Source organism: Lemur catta, chromosome 5 (assembly GCF_020740605.2).
Source record: "Lemur catta isolate mLemCat1 chromosome 5, mLemCat1.pri, whole genome shotgun sequence".
NCBI classification, from domain to species: Eukaryota; Metazoa; Chordata; class Mammalia; order Primates; family Lemuridae; genus Lemur; species Lemur catta.
In genome coordinates this window covers 34737589-34758443 of record NC_059132.1, presented here as the reverse complement: position 1 = coordinate 34758443, position 20855 = coordinate 34737589, and the positions used below count along the sequence as shown (strand labels likewise).

The window sequence follows — 20855 nt, the reverse complement described above, 5'->3', positions numbered from 1 at the left end:
AGCCCCCCCGTCCTGGTCTGCATCTCGCCTCCCTGCCCTTAGTTGTCCTTGGCCTCTTTCCTTCTCTTCAGGTCACTTAACCCTGTCCTGCCGTGCCCGTCTTCATCAGCGCCCCCAGGTCTTCTGGGAGCCAGTCAGGGGGGAAAGAGAAAGAGGAAGAAACCAGCAGTCTGAGTTCAGTAGCTCTGTGCTCATTCACACCTAGCACCAGATCATGAGCTTTTTCCCCGTGAGGCTGGAGCCCATGCGCCGCGGTGCTGCAGGCGGGACAGGAGCACCCCGCTCAGGAGACTCAATCAGGGGGAATGTGTTTCCCTCCCTCCCCTCAGCTTCTCAGAAAGCGAGCCCCAGAGCACGGTGGGCGAGTTCCTGCCTCCTGTTGGAACCCCCTTGGCCTGCAGCCTGCCTGAGGCCCAGCCGGCCCTGCTTGCAGAGTGCTGGCAGGGAGGAAGGCCCAGCCCGACGTCTGCCTCTGCCGTGTGGCCTTGGACGTGAACTTCTCTGAGTCTCCCTCTCCTCATGTGTAAAATAGAGATTAATCATTTTTATTAATTACTTAAACTAATGTTATTTTATTATTATTTATTTATTAATAGGATCGTCCTGAGGATTAATTGGGATAATGTGTCTGAAAAATTTAATGCAGTCTCGAGGCCTAAAGGAAGTGTTTTTGAGGGGCCACCGTCCTGGTTAGCGGGTCTCCGCTTGCCTGCTGCAGCCTGGCTGCCCGAGAACTGGGCATCCCGCGCTGGGCCGCAGCGGGAGCCGTTCAGGGGAGGTTCACGGCTGCCGAGGGAACTGGTAGCATCACGTACCCCAGAGGTGGGAAGGGGCGTAGTCCTGTCTTCCACAGGGGCAGAAAGAGCCTTGGCGCCTTCCCACCTGTGAGCGTCGGGATGGCCCCTGCCCCTTCCTAAGTCACCTCTTACCCTGCAGGTCGGCCACACACCCGGAGCACTGTCATCACAGCGGTCAAGTTCCTCATCTCAGACCAGCCCCATCCCATCGACCCCCTCCTGAAGAGCTTCATTGGTGAGCGCCTCCTTGCCACCCCCACCCCTGCTCCGTCCCCCAGCCAGGCCTTGAGCTTGGGCTGATGTTTCTTAGACAATGGCCGAGGGGAATTGCAGACCCGGGAGGATACCTGGCCGCCACAGTGGGTCCCTGCCTCCCCGCTGCCATGGAATCATTAGGCGAGCCGGCTTGCGCTTCTCACCTCTGAGCCTCACTTTCCTGGTCTGTCAAATGGGTGTGAGCAGCTCCTGTGCATCCCCCAGGGTTGTCTTGGAGCCCCACGGGCTGCTGAGGGAGAAGGTGCTCCACACCCTCTCACAGGCCTTAGCTCTTGCAGGCACCAAAGTGAGGTAGGGAAGAGTGGCTCCCCAGATCGTCCCCTGTCTGGGGTGCCTTCTGGCCTGAGGAGCCCAAGCAGCCTTCACCGGGAGGAGGCTGAGCCTATCCCCCAGGGCTATGCAGGACCAGGTTTCTCCTAGACAAGGCAGGTCCCTGTCCCCTTCAGAGCTTGGAGCCTGCAGCCTTAAACTGGGCCACCCCAGAGTCTCAGCCATCCTCATCCAGGCTGGGCAGCCCCATAGGTGGAGAGAAGTTTTGGAGCCCACCAACCCAGGTTGGCATTCTGGCTCTGCCATTCCCTGGCTGTGGGAGTGTGGACAAGTCATCTCATCCTCAGCTATAAAATGGGGGCGCTGATCCCTACCTGCCAGGGCATCATTAAGTGAAACCAAGGGGCCAGCAGCTGTGACCACAGTCTGAATTGGAGAACTGTCCAGAAGCTGCAGCAGTGTCGTTCGCAGGAATATCACCCCGTGGCCTGTTGCTGCAGGCACACACAAGCCCCCGCCCCAATTTCCTCCATCGTGACCGAGCTGTCCTTGCTGGCACCTCCAGGGGCTTCCACCTGGGTGTTTCCGTTTTGCTTTAGTGTGTTTGAACTTCTTTTTTTTTTTTTTTTTTTTTTGAGACAGTCTCACTCTGTTGCCCAAGCTAGGTGCCATGGCGTCAGCCTAGCTCACTGCAACCTCAAACTCCTGGGCTCAAGCGATCCTACTGCCTCAGCCTCCCAAGTAGCTGGGATTACAGGCGTGTACCACCATGCCTGGGTAATTTTTTCTATTTTTAGTAGAGACAGGGTCTCGCTCTTGCTCGGACTGGTCTCGAACTCTTGACCTCAAGCAATCCTCCCGCCTCGGCCTCCCAGAGTGCTAGGATTACAGGCATGAGTCACCACGCCCGGCCTGTCTTTGTTTAATCATGATGCCCAAGATTATCTCAGATTTAGCCCCTGGGACTCCTTCAAGCTGGATCCTGGGTTCTGTTGATGTGTTTCTACCATTCGGTGACCATATCCTTGCCTTGGGGTACAATAAGATGCTCCATACTCATCTTGAACCTTTCCTGCCCTGGCTCTGGACTCAGCCATTCCTTCAGGGAGCCTTGATTGCTTTTAGTGGACAATGGTATTTAGAATCCAAGATCTGGACACCAGGAGTGCACACTGCTACTCGGGTGTTACTGCTTCTGGGTCCTCTCAGCAGGCAGAACTGGGAAATGTACGTACGCACGTACACAGACACATTGCACGTGTGTTTACACACACTTACACACCTCTCTCTCTTTCTTCCCTTTCTCCCTCCCCCTCATCTTTCGTCTGTCTACCTACCTGCCCGACTATCTTGCAAACCTCGGGTTCACAGCTGCCCCTGTTGCAGTCCGCATCACAGGGTCCATTCTAGCCTTTCCCCTTCCCATATCCCTAACTCCCTTCTCAGGGAGAAACCCAGCTGTCATTATCTACAAAATATTCATTTTCTTAATCCTGAAATTCACAGAAAGTAGTCTGAGAATTGCAGACCCTTATCTCTGTGCAGAGTCAGTCTGTGTGCAGAGTTATTTTGTCTTTAGCCAGAGGGCAGCTAGTCAAAATACTCCATGTGGAAGTGGCTTGTGTTAGTTGTTTTTTGCGTCATAACCTGGGTGATTATGTTGATCTTCTTAAATACAGTTAGTTTTTTTCCGCCTAGGGATCCCCCATCCTTGATTTTACTTATTTATTAAGTATATAAAACATTAGCACACTTCTACAAAGCCTAAACTATATGTCATAGTTCGTTTTCTGCTGCTATAACAGAATACCACGAACTGGGTAATTTATGAGGGGGAAATTTATTTCTCATAGTTCTGGAGGCTGGGAGGTCCAACAGCATGGCACCAGCTCCTGGCACAGGTCATCTGTGACAGGAGGGCAGAAGGCAGACGTGAGCACAGGAGACAGAGAGACAGGATGGGGGCCAAACTTATCCTTTTAACAGGAGCCCACTCCCATGATAACCCACTCCTGTGATAGGGGCATTAATCCATTTGTGAGGACTCCACCCCCATGACCTGATCACTTCTTAAAGGCCCAAACTCTTAATACCATCACAGTGGCAATTAAATTTCAACATGGGTTTTGGCAGGGACATTTAAACCATAGCACTATACATAAAGGTATACTTTGTGAAATGCTGTGTGACTCTGTTTAAGTTTCTTTACCTCTCTGGTCTTCAGGAGCCTCATCTGTAATATCAAGTTAACATTTGTAGAGTCCTTGCTCTGTGCCAGGCATTCTGTGTGCTTTTGATGCGTATTACCACGTTTTTAAAGCTAAAAACAGTCCTACAGTGTAGGTACTGGTATGACCCCCATTTGACAGATGAGGACATTAAGGCTGGCCAGGGTCCCATAATTAAGTGGTAGAGCCTGGCTTGGAAGCCAGGCCGGCCTCGAGCCTGCATTCTCATCTGGGCTTTGAAGGGCTGCTATGTCTGGCACAAAGTGGACTCTCGGAACACATACACCCACGTTCAGCCAGGTCCGCACAGCTCACAGTCACCAGATAGCTGAGGGGGAGAGGGAGGTGGTGTTGTGTTTTGGCTGTGGGCCCCTCACACCGTCTCGTCCTGCCGCCAGGAGAATTCATGGAGAGCCTGCAGGACCCAGACTTGAACGTGCGCCGTGCCACTCTGGCTTTCTTCAACTCGGCCGTGCACAATAAGCCCTCGCTGGTCCGGGACCTGCTGGACGACATCCTCCCCCTCCTCTACCAGGAGACAAAGATCCGCCGGGACCTCATCCGAGAGGTGAGGAGCAGGGCCGGGAGCTCTGGGTACAGTCCAGCTCCTTGCTGGTTGCCTGCTTTGGGAACTCGGGGACACGCCTCTCCTGTCATCAAAGCAGGTGCTGGGGCCACATGGCCTGGGTCAGGTCCTGCCCTCCACATCCCAGCTGTGTGACCCCTGCCAGGGCAGCCCAGTCCTCTATGAGCAACACGAGGACAATAACCACGTCTGCATTGTGAGGGTGCTGCAAAGATTCAATGGGTTCAGCCCTGTCAGTGCTCAGGATGCTCCCGGCACACGGCAGCTCTCGGTAGATGCTGACGTTCGGCAGGTATTCGCTGAGCCCCTGCGCTGAGCCTGAGTGCCCGGACTCAGAGTTGGACCGGACTTGTTTCTGCCTCCAGAGAGCTCATCATGGCCTCCTAAAGGAGACAGATGCCCACTCTGCTGATTACAGACAGTCTCCAACTTACAGTGGTTTGACTTACTATTTTTCAACTTCATGATGGTGCGAAAGTGATGGGCATTCAGTATGCTCCTCAGCTTACAATGGGGTTATGTCCAGATAAGCCCATCATAAATTGAAAATATTGTAAGTTGAATACGCACTTTCAACTTACAGTATTTTCATCTTATGGTGGGTTTATTGGGATGTAACTCCATTGTAAGTCGAGGAGCATCTGTATTTAACTTATTTAGAGCCCACTTGGTGAAGTAAGGATTTATTTAAGGGGAGAGATTAGAGGTGATTTAACAGCTAAGTTATCACACAATGTAATAAAAAGGTCTGAACCACCTGGCAACACCGAGGAGAAGCAACTCTATTTAGACAGCTTGGAAAAGTTTCCCGAAAGAGGGGGCATTTGAGCTGGGCTTTGAGTGGTGGAAAGGAGTTTACCATTAAGAACAAAGTCTCATGGTTAAAAGCTTCAGAGAGACCTGGGTTTTTCATCCTGGGTCAGCTGCTTAGTAGCAGCAGTGTCCTGGGCAAGTTAATTCGCCTGTCCGAGCCTTGGTTGATGATAACATCTGCCTCCCAAGGCAGTTGTGACGCTTGAGTAGGACGTCCTCTGTCAGGCACAGCGCCCACTCAGACGGTAATTGTCATCACTACTGTTGTCACCTGGGGGAAAGGGCCCGGCAGGCTGAGCAAAGGCACGGAGACTTGAGAGTGTAAGGCACGATTGGGGTTCAACACAATGTTGAACAGAGGTGTGGGGTTTGTAGCAGGAACTAGGAGAGCTGTTCTTACACCCGGCGGCTGCACCCCCACACTTTAGTCGTTTTTCCCTCCCGTAGGTGGAGATGGGGCCCTTTAAGCACACGGTGGACGACGGGCTGGACGTGCGGAAGGCGGCGTTTGAGTGTATGTACTCGCTGCTCGAGAGCTGCCTGGGCCAGCTGGACATCTGTGAGTTCCTGAACCACGTGGAGGATGGGCTGAAGGACCACTATGACATCCGGGTAGGACCGAGTCCCCTGCCTGACCCATGCCCACCCCATTCCAAGGGACGGCCAGGCACCACTGGGCCCATGGTTGTTTGTCCCTGCTCTCTACTCCAGGACCCCCCTGAAAATAGCCGCATGTTGTTTTGTGGAAAGAAAAGGGACCCATGTCTGAAAGCCCTTCAGTGGCAGTGTACACCGGAGGACGGCTTGGCAGTAACTAGAAAAATTTTAAATCCCCAGACATTTTGACCTTTGACCCAGCAATTCCATCTCATCTCATTTGACCCATGTGCAAAGCCTCTGGGCTGACGGACACGTGGTTGAGTTTTATGTGCAAGACGGCTCTTCACAGCCTTCTGGGAGTCAGGAAAAGCTGACAGCGACCTGTGTACCCAGCTGTGGAGAACTGGCTAGGGAAACGGGTGTCCGCCGCTGCGGGCTGCTGGCAGCGTCACAGTGAGCCGGGTCTCTTCAGGTCCCGACACGGAACGCAGCAAGCCCCACTGTTGCATGACAAGAACTAGTTCTGTTTATTTGTTTTTTTTTTTCATATGTTTGGTTTTTTTTGTTTGTTTTTTTTTTTTTTTTTTTTTGAGACAGAGTATCACTCTGTTGCCCAGGCTAGAGTGAGTGCCGTGGCGTCAGCCTAGCTCACAGCAACCTCAAACTCCTGGGCTTGAGCAATCCTCCTGCCTCAGCCTCCCAAGTAGCTGGGACTACAGGCATGCGCCACCATGCCCGGCTAATTTTTTCTATATATATATATATATATATATATATGTTTTTAGCTGTCCATATAATTTCTTTTCTATTTTTTAGTAGAGACGGGGTCTCGCTCTGCTCAGGCTGGTCTCGAACTCCTGAGCTCAAACAATCCACCCGCCTCGGCCTCCCAGAGTGCTAGGATTACAGGTGTGAGCCACCGCGCCCGGCCTAAGAACTAGTTCTGGAAGTTTGGGCCATTTTGTTACCAGAGGGAGCAAGGCTGGGGCTGGTGGGGCAGTGAGGAGACTTACTTTTCATTTTATATCCTTCTGTATCATTTTTAAAATTTTTAAAGTTTATTCACATATATAATAGTAATCCTTTTTTATTATGGTAAACATACATGACACAAAATTCACCACTGTCACCATGGTTAAGTGTGTTCAGCGGCATCAGGTACGTTCACACTGTTGTGCAGCCATCACCTCCATCAGCCCCAGAACCTCTCCGTCTGCCAGACTCAGCTCTGTCCCTGTTCAGCGCTGTGCTCTGTGAATCTGTCTACTCCAGGAACCTCCTGTGAGTGGAATCATACGGTATCTGTTTGTCCCTTTGTGACTGACTCGTCTCACTTAGCATAAAGTCCTCAAGGTCCGTCCACGTTGCAGTAAGTGTCAGAATCTCCTTCCTTTTTAAGGCTGAATAATATCCATTGTATGGACAGAGCACATTTTGTTTATCCATCATCTGTCGAAGGACATTTGGGTGTTCCCACCTTCGGGCTATCGTGAGCCAAGCCGCTGAGAGCATAGGTGTGCAAATAGCCTTTTGAGTCCTGGCTTTCAAATCTTTTAAGTGTATACCCAGAAGTGGACTTGCTGGATCATATCATAATCCTGTGCTTAATATTTTTGAGGAACCACCATACTGCATCTTTTTAAAATATATACTGTTAAGCATGAGTCACTTTTTTTTAAAGTATAATTTCCATTTTATTTTTTTCCAAAGGATAGTTTTTCTTCAGTCCTCAAGGACTCAGCTCCTTCCATGGACTTTGGTGGGGGTCGTGGGGCAGCACCCGCAGGTCTAAGTCAGGGTGGGGGAGTTCCGTCCTCTCCAGCTTCCCGAGGACGATTCCCGACTACCTTGCTGCGAATGGCACAGCGCACGCAGTAACGTTGCCTCACACACAGCTTGGAAAGCACAGAGGCATCCAAGGTACTCGCTTCAGAAAAGTCTCTGTCAGCGGCAACCTCCAATATGTTCCCAGTGATGCACTTCTTAATAGCTTTGTCCCTACGCACGCATCGGGCACGGTCCGTGCAGCGAATAGGCTGCACGTGGCTGTGGCCCTTTTTGGCACGACCGTTTTTCCTTTGTCATCTTGGAAGTGAGGACGCAAAAGAGCAGATCACTTTTATGATGAAAAACCAATACAAAGTAATCAAAAGTAATACCTGCTTGTTTTAAAACATGCACACAGGATGAAAACAAATAAAGATGTAAACAATAATCGCCCCAAAACTTCCCTCCACCTAGAGAGACCCGTAGTAAACCGTGGTGTTTCCTGGGTTGGTGCACACACACTCGCCAGTTAGGCAACGCCGGTGAGCGCCAGCACCCGCAGTCGGCGTGGCGGGCAGGGTTCCTGCTCTCAGAGCCTTGTTTTACAAAGATCACACTACCTGTGCTGTTTTGCCCCCTGATCTCTTACCTTACGGTTACTGAATGTTGTTCTTTCCTTGTCAGTATGTATCAGTGCTCACTGTCACTTTTCACGGCTGCAGGAATTCCCATTTCCATCGAAGTCACCATTCCGCACTTAAGTGGCTTGCACATTTTCGAGGGCACAGTTGGGAAGGGGAGGAGCCGAGAGCCATGGCTCGTGAAGCCCAGTGCCGGGCTCCTTGTTGCTGTGGGCACAGCCTCCTCCTTTGCCGTGGGGTGTCGGGGTCAGCGCAGGGCCGGTGGGGATGGGTAGGACATGTGGATTTCAGACAACTACCCTTTATGCTGTGTGAGGATCCTCTGTGGGGACTTGACCCATTTTCAAGCTGAGTTTAGTTGGCTCACAGTTTTTGTTTTGTTTTGAAATCAGGTGCCAACATTTAAAAATGGAGAGATTTTACATGAAAATCATGGTTTCTTTTGAAAACAGTCCAGTGTCCCTGGGCCACATCCCCACATTCCCACGTAGCCACAATCCACTGGGCCCAGCAGTCCGCAGCTGGCCCTCTCCACTCGCTGACCCGTGGGCCTCCGAGTTTGAGAACCACCCTCCACCCCACCTCCGTGCCTCTTATCCCGTCCTCCTCGGATCACCCAAGCGTAGTTGGCAGAGAAAGTATTACCATTCACATTTTATACATGAGGAAACTGAGGCCCGGACAGGGAGGCAGTCAGGCAGGGCCCTGGTGGGGCTCTGCTGTGGGTTGTGGGCAGAGCCTCTGCTCCTCCTACAGGCCAGCCTGCTCCTTTGGCTCCTGCGCCATCTCACCGAGAACTCTGTGTCCTTCCTTCCGGGCAGATGCTGACCTTCATCATGCTTGCCCGGCTGGCTACCCTGTGTCCTGCACCCGTCCTGCAGAGGGTGGACCGGCTTATTGAGCCACTCAGGGCCACCTGCACCACTAAGGTAAGCCCCTTGCCCAGGCCCCGGAGCACCTGCTGGGTCCTCTGCAGGTCATTCAATTACCGCTCACTGAGAACCCCGTGTAGTGCCAGTGCTGTGTGAAGAGCTTCATTTAATCATTCTCTTCACTCTGTAAAGTACTTCTTATTCTTACCGTGGTATACACGGAGGAACAGAGGCTCCAGGAGGTTCTTATTGGCCAAGGCTACACAGCTAGTAATTGCAGAGCTGGATTCAAACCCAGCTCTGTTTCTTTCTTTCATTTATTAAACACTTCCTGGGTGCCAGACCTTGTCCAAGGTACTTAGGATTTTTCAACGCGATAGCTTCCCTACTCTCAATCTGCTCACAGCCTGGCTGGAAAGCTGGGTCAGACTCTTGTGGTTGGCTGCTCTAAGGCAAAGTCCTGCTGGAGTGGAGTGCCTTGCAGGTCTGGGCCAGGGGTCCGGGGCTCAGTGTCTCAGGGAAAGCTGCAGTGTTGGGAACAGAGCCTGGCACACCAGGGGGTACCCAGTAAACACTTAGTGAATGAAAGAACGAATTTGGGTTTTGCAAGGGATTAACCAAAAAGAGGGCAGAGTATTTTAGATTGGAGCTTAAAGAGAAGAGATACCCATAGAGTGGTGATTTTTCCAGGAGTAAAACCTTTTCTGCAAAAAGAATGAAATCTTATTTGTATAAAACATTAAAATTGGTAATTTATTAATAGAAACCTGCCTTGTAAGTCTAAATTTTTAACATATGGTTAGTATCAAGTCAATGCAAAAACCCCGATGATTCTGCAGAGCCACGAAGTCTTGACAGTCTCAGTGGCCAAATCCTGTCTAGTTTTCTTTGAGCTGTGTGGCATCAAGAAAAGTCCCAGTTCACAAGAGGGAAGCTGTAAATGGTGTTGCAGCATCAGAATGTTCTTGCAGTCAGCCAAGATGGCAAGAGAAGCTTTATTCTTTTTGGGGGGGCTGGGATTTTTCTTTTTTTATTTCAGCATATTATGGGGGTACAAATGTTTAGGTTACGTATATTGCCCCTGCCCCACCCAAGTCAAGGTTCCAAGTGTGTCTATGCCCCAGACGGTGTGCACCGCACCCCTTAGGTGTGTATATACCGATCCCCTCCTCCCCTCTCCCATCTGCCCGACACCCAATGAATGTTACTACTATATGTGCACTGAAGTGTTGATCGGTTAAAACCAATTTGATGGTGGGCACATGGGGTGCTTGTTTTTCCATTCTTGGCACACTTCACTTGGTAGAATGGGCTCCAGCTCTATCCAGGATAATACAAGACGTGCTGGATCACCATGGTTTGAGAAGCTTTATTCTGAGGCCCCACAAAAGCCACTCCATCTGGCCGCAAGAGGATGCTGCTTGTTGGGCACTGGGCACTTATCTATGATTCTGAAACCTACCAAGCTCTGAAAACCAAAACTTTTTAGTAATTTGTTTGACAACAAAACTTGATGTAAACTGGCATGAGGCAATGATCTTTAATTCCCTTTTATTAGATAGTTGGCCCTCCATATCTGTGGCTTCCACATCTGCAGCATCAACTGCAGATTGAAGATACTTGGGAAAAAAAGCAATAAAAAATAACAATACAACAATTAAAAATTCAAATAAAACAATACACTGACAAACTATTTCCATAGCATTTACCCTGTATTAGGGACTATAAGTAATCTAGAGATGATTTAAAATATATAGGAGGCTGTGCCTTGGTTATGTGCAAATACTGTGCCATTTTACATCAGGGATTTGAGCATCCACAGATTTTGGTATCCTCGGGAGTCCTGGCACCCATCCCCCTCAGATACCAAGGGCCAACTGTACTACTGACAATACTTACATATTTTGCATACATTTAGAGGGAGAAATATTAATGTATTGAATACAGGGTATTAGTGTTATCTGCACAGTCTTACCTTTCTGATAACATAATGCTTTTGGAATGCTGGATTCCAAAGTACATCTGGCCCCGAGGGTTTCAGAAAAGAGAGTATGGACCTGTGTTCAGTCATTTAATTCTCATAGCAGCTCTGTGAAAAGGACGCTCTTATTTATAGACAGGGAAAGGAGACTCACGGAAGTGATTACCCGAAGTACAGCTCTTGGGGGCAGAGCCACAGGAGCAGTTTTGGGTGTTTACTCTGCAGCTCCATCTGTAGAAGGGATTGCAGGGCAGGGACATGAGTGTGGGAAGAGGCTGCTAGAAGACTGTCACTCTCCATTCATTCAGTCTAGTTCATGGTACCAAGATCCACTTTTACGCACAGTAAGTATAGGCTGGGTCCCTGCTGTCCATGGGAGGAGATAACCAAGCGAGTACAGTACTTGTCTCTATCAAATTATTTTTTATTATTATAAAAAATTATTATAAAAATTATATTATTATTTTTATTAGAGACAAGGTCTTTGTCACCCGGGCTGGAGCACAGTGGCATGATCATATCTCACTGCAGCTTTGAACTCCTGGGCTCAAGCAATTTTCCAGTGCATGCCACCATGCCTGGCTAATTTTTCTATTTTTTGTTGAGATGGGGGCTCACTGTGTTGCTCAGGCTGGTCTTGAAATCCTGACTTCGAGCAGTCCTCCAGCTCAGCCTCCCGAAGTGCTGGGATTACAGGCGTGAGCCACCACTGGCCTTTAGCCAAAATAAAGGTGAGCTATTGAGATTGTCTGGGCAGAAGCCCCTCAGGCAACACTGCCGCTGATTGGAAGGCAAAGAAGCCACCGGCCAGGGCGAAAGGCCACAGGCAGAGTTGAAGAAATAGCTCTGGAGACCTTGGAGCAGGGGAGGTGCGGGCTGGGATTGCGGGTGGGGAAGACCACAGAGGGCAGGGAGGACGTGCCGGTGCGGTGCAGGCCAGGCTCAACAAAGGACAGCCGCTTCTCTCGTTGTTTCCCACTTTAGGTCAAAGCTGGTTCTGTGAAGCAGGAGTTTGAGAAGCAAGATGAACTGAAGCGCTCTGCAATGCGGACGGTGGCCGCCCTGCTGACCATCCCGGAGGTGGGGAAAAGCCCCATCATGGCCGACTTCTCTTCCCAAATCCGATCCAACCCTGAACTTGCCACCCTCTTTGAAAGCATCCAGAAGGATTCTGCTTCAGCCCCCAGCATGGACTCGATGGAGCTCAGCTAGTCCTCCCCCAGTGCCCAGGTGGGCCCCAAAAGGAGCCGGCCAAGGCCAAGGCCTCATTCTCCCACCATCACAGGCCTTAGGCTTCTTCTACTTTTGCCCTTCCGTCATCTCACTCCTGCTCCTGGTCAGGGCTAACAGTGCCTTCCCCAGGGACCCAGACTCACAGGCCCTCCGCCCAAGCTGCGAGGCTGCCAACAGTTGGGCCCTTTAACTCAGGACAGTCATCCAAAGAAACGGAGAATTTTCCAGTGACTCTTCACACTGTACCCCTCCATAGTCTGGCTCCTTTAAACAGGGGAGTCCCTGCTTCACAAACTAGTACTTAGAAATAGGCTGTGACAGCTGTGAGAGGTTAGGAGGCAGCAGACACCACCCCCTACTCCCATTTCTTCACTGCGTTTGACCTGGACCCTGCAATGCCAGAAGTTAGGGCCCTGGCTGGGCATCTCAAAAAGCCTCAGATACTTGAGTTATTCACATTTTAAAAATCAAAATGCTTCATTTCTGGCCCAGTACGGTGACTCATGCCTGTAATGCTAGCACTCTGGGAGGCCGAGGCGGGAGGATCGTTTGAGCTCAGGAGTTCGAGACCAGCCTGAGCAAGAGCGAGACCCCTGTCTCTACTAAAAATAGAAAGAAATGATCTGGACAGCTAAAAATGTATATAGAAAAATAATTAGCTGGGCATGGTGGCACATGCCTGTAGTCCCAGCTACTTGGGAAGCTGAGGCAGAAGGATTGCCTAAGCCCAGGAGTTTGAGGTTGCTGTGAGCTAGGCTGATGTAAAGGCATTCTAGCCTGGGCAATACAGCAAGACTCTGTCTCAAAAAAAAAAAAAGCTTCATTTCTAATTGGCAGTGATGAATCAGAAATTCAGAAGATGTTAAGGGGTTTTTTGCAGGGAGGAGAACAGATGGGGTAGGGAACTGGACAGGCTTGGACCTAATGTTTAATTTCAAAATACTATTAATAGTAAATTGGAATGTAAAAAAGAAAACACAATAAATCTGAAAGTGCTCTGCCCATATATGGCAATTGAGCACTTGAGATATACTATTATGTATTAAAATTGCACTGGATTTCAAACACTGAGTAGAAAAAATTATAAAACATCTCAGTTTTTACATTAAGATCTTAAAATAATAATTTGGACATATGGAGTTAAATAAGGCATTATTAAAATTTAAAAGCAGAAAAAACACTAGTAAATTGGGAAATGAAACCTTTTATGTCACCACTCCGGCTTAACCAGTTGGTTTCTCCTGAGAAAGGTGTCAAATGTCATTTCTAGTTTTTAGTATTGAAGACACAGAAATACAAGTGACAGGCCAAAGTATTTTTTGTGATATTCCAGGGTAATAAAGAATAGATACTAAATTTACCATTTTCTCTACATAATTCCTATCCCCAATAACTAGACCACGATCTTCAATATACCTCTAAGACAATTTAAAGAAATCCTGAAAATGACCAATTCACTCCACAATCAAAGACTAGGTTTTGAACAAGACAGCCTGTAAGATGTTTATCTGATGCAATGACCAGACTTAAGTCCAGTCTCGACGAGCACGCCCAGTTTTGCTACTGTGGCCAGCGCAGTATTTCTGCTGAGTTGACCAGGATGGTTAGAGAAACATCCTGTAAGCACTTCAGTTTTGTTACTAACAAATACCATATACCACATCCCTTGTGACCTGTACTACCACTTAATACCATTAATGGAAAAGTAGAATCACAACCTTATAATTAAAACGCCGATGCTAAATTCTGGCTGTTATTGTCTTAAGGAAGGTTTAGGGCTATAGTTAAAAAGGGAACTTATGACTGGCTGCAGTGGCTCAGGCCTGTAATCCTAACACTCTGGGAGGCTGAGGCGGGAGGATTGCTTGAGGTCAGGAGTTCAAAAAAGGGAACTTAGTCATGTTAATTTGAAGTACTCCAGCCTGGGCAATAGTGAGACCCTCTCTTAAAAAAACTTAGCTGGGCATAGTGGCATGTGCCTGTAGTCCCAGCTACTCAGGAGGCTGAGGCAGGAGGATCCCTTGAGCCCAGGAATTCAAGGCCAGCCTGGAGGCCTAATTATCACCAGTTAGAAAGACCCCATATCTTGGGAAAATTATGCCTGAAGAAACAACTGGGAAAGGGATTATATAAGAGAAAGAGCAATCTTCCAATAACCAAGGCAGATCATATAAGAGAAATTTGTGCATTATCCTGTTGTATATTTTGGGACAGTTATATGATGCTATTTAGGAATCCCGGAAGAATTTAAGGGCATAGTAAATTCATCTGGATGTTTCCATGCACATTTTCTCAATTCTCACAAGAACCATGTGGGATAACTCACCCAACTTTACAAAGTGAGGATAAGACCACCTACTGCTTGGGAGCAACAAGCTGCTTCAATCAAGTGTGTCAGAACCTACCTTGGTGTGAGGGCCAAGTCTCCCCCTCTTCCCCAGCCCCACCTGGAGCTAACCACGACTAGTTTTGGGTGCTTGAGGCCATGTTCCCTGTTGTAGGATCTAATGTTCTTTACAAACCCCTCCCAAATGTTAGATTCCAAAGGGTTTTAACAGGCAAAAGAACAATCTCCGTGACAAGCTGTCAAAGTTAGTAAAGAATCTGAAGACTAAAAGGAAGGAAAATACCAGATGGCAGTTTTTATGGTTTTATTCAAACACAAATAAAATGTGCACATGCACTGTCTATTCATTTTCTTCACTGCGCAGCCTGGCATTGGGATTGGTGACTCTGATGGCCAGCTGGGCTGCTCTTTCCACAATGGCTTTGCGGTTCTTGGAGGAAACATTATGAGCAATCTCCGCACAGTAAGATCTGGAAGAGAATCAAGTGAGTGGGCAAGGAGCAAGACAGTCCTGAAAACACACTTAGAAAAATTCCACCAGGGAGGCAATGGTTTGGGGTCACTTTATTACCGAGCAGAGAGGGCTGCTTGATAAATGGTTGCTGCAGTGCACCGCCCCACAACCCCAGCTCCCGATTCCACGGCACTAGTGTTCACTGGTAGTGACAAGAAGGCTTTCATTTACAAAGCACTCTCCTTGTCCCTTCTCATTTAATCCTCACAGCAGCCTTGTAATCCAGGTATTACCTCCATTTTACAGATGAGGAAACCAAGGCCCATCAAGGACATGAATTTCCAAGTTACAGCAAGTAATGGACAGGGGCCAGGGGGCCCAGGATGAAGCCATGCCCACACTCCAGGTTCAAAGGATCTCCTCCCTCAGTCTTTTTTCTTTTTTTGAGACACAGTCTCGCTCTGTTGCCTGGGCTAGAGTGCTGTGGTGTCAGCCTAGCTCACAGCAACCTCAAACTCCTGGGCTCAAGCGATCCTTCTGCCTCAGCCTCCCAAGTAGCTGGGACTACAGGCATGCACCACCGTGCCCGGCTCATTTTTTTCTATATATTTTTAGTTGTCCAGCTAATTTCTTTCTATTTTTAGTAGAGACAGAGTCTCAGTCTGGCTCAGGCTGGTCTCAAACTCCTAACCTTGAGTGATCCTCTCGCCTTGGCCTTGCCCATGAAAAGTTTTGCAACTCTCTGCAGAGAGATCAAGAGCAGAGTCCAGCAGTCTGAATCAAGCCAAGGGCTCCCAGCTTGATTGCTGAGGATACCATTCAAGAGAAGCAACACCTATTTCCTGAGTACTGGTGCGCTAGGCTGTGTTCTAACTCATTCCTTTCAACTTTAAAGAGGCAGTTAAACCATGCCCCAGTTTGATAACTGACTGGCCTAATGAGGTGATTTATGAAGCCATCCAACAGTGGGTTAATAACAGACATTCCATCCCTAAAGCAACTTCAGCACAGAGAGCACTGTAAGGAGTGATTAAATGAGACAATGGGCATACAATGGGCATACAGTTCTTGACCTGGTAAGAAAATAACCTTAACAAGACAGGTGAGCAAATCTAGACAAAGAATTTTTGTTTTATATAGAAGTCCACTCAAATTCAAAGCAGCTATGTTGTAAAATGTTTCTTTGAGACTTAGGTTGCATTACACTTTTCAATCTGTTTTCCTTTTTCAAAACCCCCTCATCCTTACTATCTGCTTATTTGGTAAGCACTGAGCGTACCTACCATTTTAAATGCACCTGCCCACTGGGCCATTTTCCATACTGCTACACACCAATCACTCTGGACACACAACAGTCCATCAGGTACTCCACCATTCACTAATTACATTTTCAGTTGTTTCCAATTGGTTATTGCTGCAATGACCAGATTTATAGTTTCCTTGCCTTTTCAATTCTTTAAGGATAAATGCCCTAAAATGGAACTTGTAGATCAAAGGTCCTAGATACAGAGTACTTCTATGGAGCTTAAAAACACTAAGCTGCTCTAAAAAATATATGGCAACTGGCAACATGTGCACTACAAATGATACTAATCATGGTGGCTACGTGACAGGTACTGAGTTGTATCTGCCTTTCACAATTCAATTGCCCATGAACTGCCAAAACTTACTGTGGTTTGGGCACCCACCATTAATCCCTACACTCATTGCTTCTAAAAGAAGTTTCCACAGTTTCAACACCTGGTTAAATTTCCAGTCTTGGAAGGCAACAAAGTCAGAATACTGGTTTTGTTCATTTTTATTATTGTGTCTACAACCCACTGTAAATAAAAGGTCTTCATCAACATGCACATACACAAACATTACTAGTCACACTCTCTCCATGTTCTTAGGAAAATCCAGCTTTCTGGCTTCCATTTACCAGGAAGGGAAGAAAATAAACTGCCCTCTGCTTAACCAGAAAGTATCATTCCCTCCAATCCAGACTCATACCAAGTGTCTAACTCACTTCCCACGAGAAATCTTTTAAGTCTTTTCATTCCACTGCCCTAGTTTTAGCCAAAGGAGATCACCGAGTCCCTTACACACAACAGTCACCAAGTATCTAACTTGCTCGAAACACCTGAACTCACACTCTGTGAACCCTCCACACGCTCTTCCATCGCTACCCCTGTGTGAGCATTCTGCCTGCCACATCTTCCCTTTCTCCACCTAGTTCACACTGGGCTCTAACGACCTCCTGCCCCAGTCAGATGGCAACTCCTCTGTTCCGTGGCATTCTGGACATACCCCTAACCAGTGTGGAGAATAAAGTACCCTTTAAGGTCTGAGGCTATGTTTGGTCTTCCCCCTACCTCATAAATAAAGCAACATCCTGGAAATGACTACCAAAAAGACACTGCAGTGTCAAGCAAAGTCCTTTTTTGTCTTGGGTCTCTACACTTGAAGACAAAACCTCTCCCTTCTCCAGCAAAGGAAACATTCTGAATTCCCCGATGAGCTTTCTGTGAACTCCTGCAAGAACTTCAGATTTCCTCAGCAACAACCCCAAAAGCATCCCAGAGGATCTGGAATTCCAGTCAGAAACGTTCACAAACTTCTGATGCCCGACCCCAGAGGTGGGACCCAACTCACTTGTTGCACATCAGCAACACTTCCAGCTCCTTGACATTGTGGACCAGGAACTTGCGGAAACCACTGGGCAGCATGTGCTTTGTTTTCTTGTTGCTCCCATAACCAATGTTGGGCATCAAGATCTGGCCCTTGAATCTTCTCCGAACCCTGTTGTCAATACCTCTGGGTTTCCGCCAGTTACGCTGAAAGAAGTAACGGTGGGTTAGTGTCTGTGCAGACTGCCAGTTCTTCCTTTTGGGGAGGGGGAAAAAAACAACACGCAAATATACCAAAGAGTAGCTGTCTTTGGGTAATGGGACTTCATGATTTCGAGTTTTTTTTCCTTTCCTTTTTTTTTTTTTTTACAAGGTCTGTTTCTGTCACCCCAGCTAGAGTGCAGTGACATCATCATAGCTCACAGCAACCTCAAACTCCCAGACTCAAGTGATCCTCGTGCCTCAGCCTCCAAGTAGCTGAGACTACAGGTATGCACGATGACACCCAGCTAATTTTTTTTTTTTTGTAGAGATGAGGTCTCCCTTTTGTTCAGGCTGGTCTTGAACTCCTGATCTCAAGCAATCCTCCTACCTGGGCCTCCCAAAGTGCTAGAATTACAAGAGTGAGCCATCACACTTGGCCTTCCCTATTTTTCTTTTTGAGACATAGTCTCACTCTGTTGCCCAGTAGAGTGCCGTGGCGTCAGCTCAGCTCACAGCAACCTCAAACTCCCGGGCTCAAGCTACTCTCTTGCCTCAGCCTCCCGAGTAGCTGGGACTACAGGCGCATGCCACCATGCCCGGGCAATTTTTTTCTATTTTTAGTAGAGACGAGGTCTCACTCACTCTTGCTCAGGCTGGTCTTGAACTCCTGAGCTCAAGTGATCCTCCTGCCGCAGCTTCTCAGAGTGCTAGGATTAAAGGCGTGAGCCACCACCCTTGGCCTTCACTATTTCTTTATATGCTTTTTTGGTGGTGGTGGTTAGGGGGACAAACAGTAACTTGTGGCTTTAACCCCTAGGAACCTAGACCCCTGTTCACACTCCTAAGCAACAGAGAAATGGGATACTGATGGATGTGAAGGGATTATGTATATAGTAAGACGAAAAGCATGGGTTTAGACACTGTTCTTAAGACCTGACTTTTCTTATCTATAAAAAGGATTATCTCCCTCTCCTGATGTCATAAGGCCACCCGAACTACACAATTCAAATACAAAGCCCTCCAAACACACTGAAACAGCCAAGCATCCCTTTCCATTTAAATTTCAATTTATACATCGAGAGACTGAGTACCAGTAAGGCACATTCAGGGAGACCTGGCTTTCTACAGAGAGCTCTTCCACCTACCACAAACCAGATCATCTGTCAAAGATAATCCTCCAACTAGGTGATGTCAGAAACACGACAGCCTGTTAGGAACTCCTTTCTTCACCCCAACACCCATTTCCATCCCAGGACCATATACCTTAATTTTGACATATCGGTCTGACTGGTGCCGGATAAACTTCTTGGTCCTCTTTTTGACGATCTTGGGCTTCACGAGGGGTCTGAGGGCGGCCATGATGCCTTTAAGAAAGAACCAGACCCAGTTAAAGAAGAATCCTGGAAGGAGGCTTTCCTGCCCAGGGCTTGCACACTTGTTGCAGAGTGTCTTCCAATCACCAGCTACCAAGCAAGCTGGGAATGGAATGGGTACCTCTGCTAGGCTTGCTTTCCCTCCTGTTTCCGAAGCTGGTAGAATACTAGCCACTCTCCAGACGCGATCCCAGGAGGTCAGGGGTCACCTTACCCACTCAGAGCCCAAGAAAGAATCTAACAACTGACCTAAAACAAAACTAACCCCAAGACATTCTGAGCTTGCCAAGGGGCAGCAAATCCCACCCCACAAAGCGTCCCAACACCTACACAGTCCATTTAGTTGTACAGGCCTTGGCCAATCTACTTGAACCTGAGTCGTAGTTCTCCCACCTGTAAAATGGAGGATGACACTGCATGCTGAATGCTTGCGCAGTGCCTGTCACAAAGTGAACGTTCGGTAAGGATAACTTGTAAGTCCCCTAGGTTGCTGCGGCTCTGCAGTCCCCCCAAAATATACACAAAACCATGATGTGCTTCTAAAATGCCGCAAACCTTAAACTTACTGCTCTACCTGGAGATGTTCGAGAATCAACATATACCTGGCTTCAATGTAGTTCTCCCAGCCACTTATTTTTTTCCGACTGCAGTACCCTCTTTGTTCTCTTCACAGCCATCAATCTACTTTTTGGTTTGGCACACAGTAGGTACTCAACAAACCACATAGTCAATAGCGACTGTACCCACTGGAGCCATGACATCCTCGAAGGCAAGGGGGCATTTTCATCTTCATATTCCCAGAGATCCTAACTCACTACCAGAATTTCTGTTAACAACTGAAAGGGAGGACTACACAATTTTTTTTTCTTTTCTTTTTTTTTTGCGGTTCCGCAGCAGCAGTCCGAGGGCCAGAGACTGGAGAGGAAGGAGCGTCGGATGCAGCAGTGAAATGCACGTGGGCAGACAATCGTGAGGGCAGCGACCCACGGATCAGGGGCTGTCAAGCCGGGACGGCTCTGGACGTTCCACAGCCCTGGGGAACCCCGCAGTCTGGCCGCAGTTAGCACCCCGCGCCGCCAGGGATCAAACAAGCCTTCTGTAGCTCTGACTGAGCTGACCCCAGACAGCCTCTGTAGGAGGGCAAGCGGCCCTGGGAGGCAAAGCCCCACCACCGCCCGGGCGGCTTCGCTATTCCCGTACATGTTCCGGCAAGCCGGCAACGCCAATGCCCACAGGGGCGACCTCGCGGAAGAGGAGGCCCCCTCACGAAAGGTGTAAAGGGGCCCGATGGAAATCGCAGAATTGCGGATGGCCCACGATTAAGACTCACCGAATAAGAGATGGCTGCCACCTCCGTAGGCAGCGCCAAGAAGAGAGAGCGGAAGGTGATGCGCAAGGGCTGATGGGAATAACCTCTAGGATCCTGGCAGGGAAAAGACGAAGACTTCCGGCTCCAGGTCCTTCAAAGAAAATAAAGACAATCAAGAGAAATAATGCTGCAAAAAATGCTGAAAATATCTGAGTTTTATTAGACATTAATATATAGGAATAAATCTGAAAATTTATCTTACCTGCCTTTGGGACTACGTAGAAATTTGGAATTCTTTCTAAGCTAAGACCTGCGGAGGAGGACTACTTCCGCCAGAAAGTGAAGCTGAATCCAGCTTTTTGCCTATTTCCGCCCGTCTTTCTTCTACCCGGAAGTGCGCCTCTTAGTGGACTGGAGGAAACAAAACATAGACTTCCTAATAATTCCCTCCCGTGAATTTATGTAGTAAATACTAATGAGACTATAACAGCTAAC

At 48.3% G+C, this 20855-nt stretch overlaps 2 protein-coding genes and 1 non-coding gene across 3 annotated transcripts in view; 1 reads left to right on the top strand and 2 right to left on the bottom strand.

Moving 5' to 3' along the window:
• The window catches only part of CAND2 (cullin associated and neddylation dissociated 2 (putative)), a 31390-nt gene extending 18805 nt beyond the window's left edge, over nucleotides 1-12585 (top strand). The window contains exons 11-15 of the mRNA XM_045551529.1: nucleotides 937-1032; nucleotides 3970-4139; nucleotides 5418-5582; nucleotides 8800-8907; nucleotides 11816-12585. Of these exons, the coding sequence (XP_045407485.1) occupies nucleotides 937-1032; nucleotides 3970-4139; nucleotides 5418-5582; nucleotides 8800-8907; nucleotides 11816-12043 (767 nt within the window). The 3' untranslated portion in view covers nucleotides 12044-12585. The remainder of the gene's footprint in view (nucleotides 1-936; nucleotides 1033-3969; nucleotides 4140-5417; nucleotides 5583-8799; nucleotides 8908-11815) is intronic.
• A 2115-nt stretch (nucleotides 12586-14700) lies between these two features.
• RPL32 (ribosomal protein L32) lies at nucleotides 14701-20488 on the bottom strand. The gene is made up of 4 exons (XM_045551528.1): nucleotides 20382-20488; nucleotides 18942-19042; nucleotides 17500-17681; nucleotides 14701-14881 (listed from the first exon to the last, which is right to left on the bottom strand). The coding sequence occupies exons 2-4, from the start codon at nucleotides 19035-19037 to the stop codon at nucleotides 14752-14754; spliced, it is 408 nt and encodes a 135-aa protein (XP_045407484.1). The 5' UTR covers nucleotides 19038-19042; nucleotides 20382-20488; the 3' UTR covers nucleotides 14701-14751.
• Nucleotides 19112-19251, bottom strand: LOC123639066. Its single transcript, XR_006735633.1, has one exon. It is a non-coding gene; the product is annotated as a small nucleolar RNA SNORA7 (small nucleolar RNA).
• Nucleotides 20489-20855: the final 367 nt, after the last annotated feature.

What these genes read in the sequence shown, in the direction of transcription:
- RPL32 (XM_045551528.1), bottom strand. Translation starts at nt 19,037, where the DNA reads ATGGCCGCCCTCAGACCCCTCGTGAAGCCCAAGATCGTCAAAAAGAGG. An exon ending in ACCGATATGTCAAAATTAAG is followed by an intron (nt 17,682 to 18,941) that starts GTATATGGTCCT and finishes TACTTCTTTCAG; the next exon opens with CGTAACTGGCGGAAACCCAG. An exon ending in GTGTTGCTGATGTGCAACAA is followed by an intron (nt 14,882 to 17,499) that starts GTGAGTTGGGTC and finishes ATTCTCTTCCAG; the next exon opens with ATCTTACTGTGCGGAGATTG.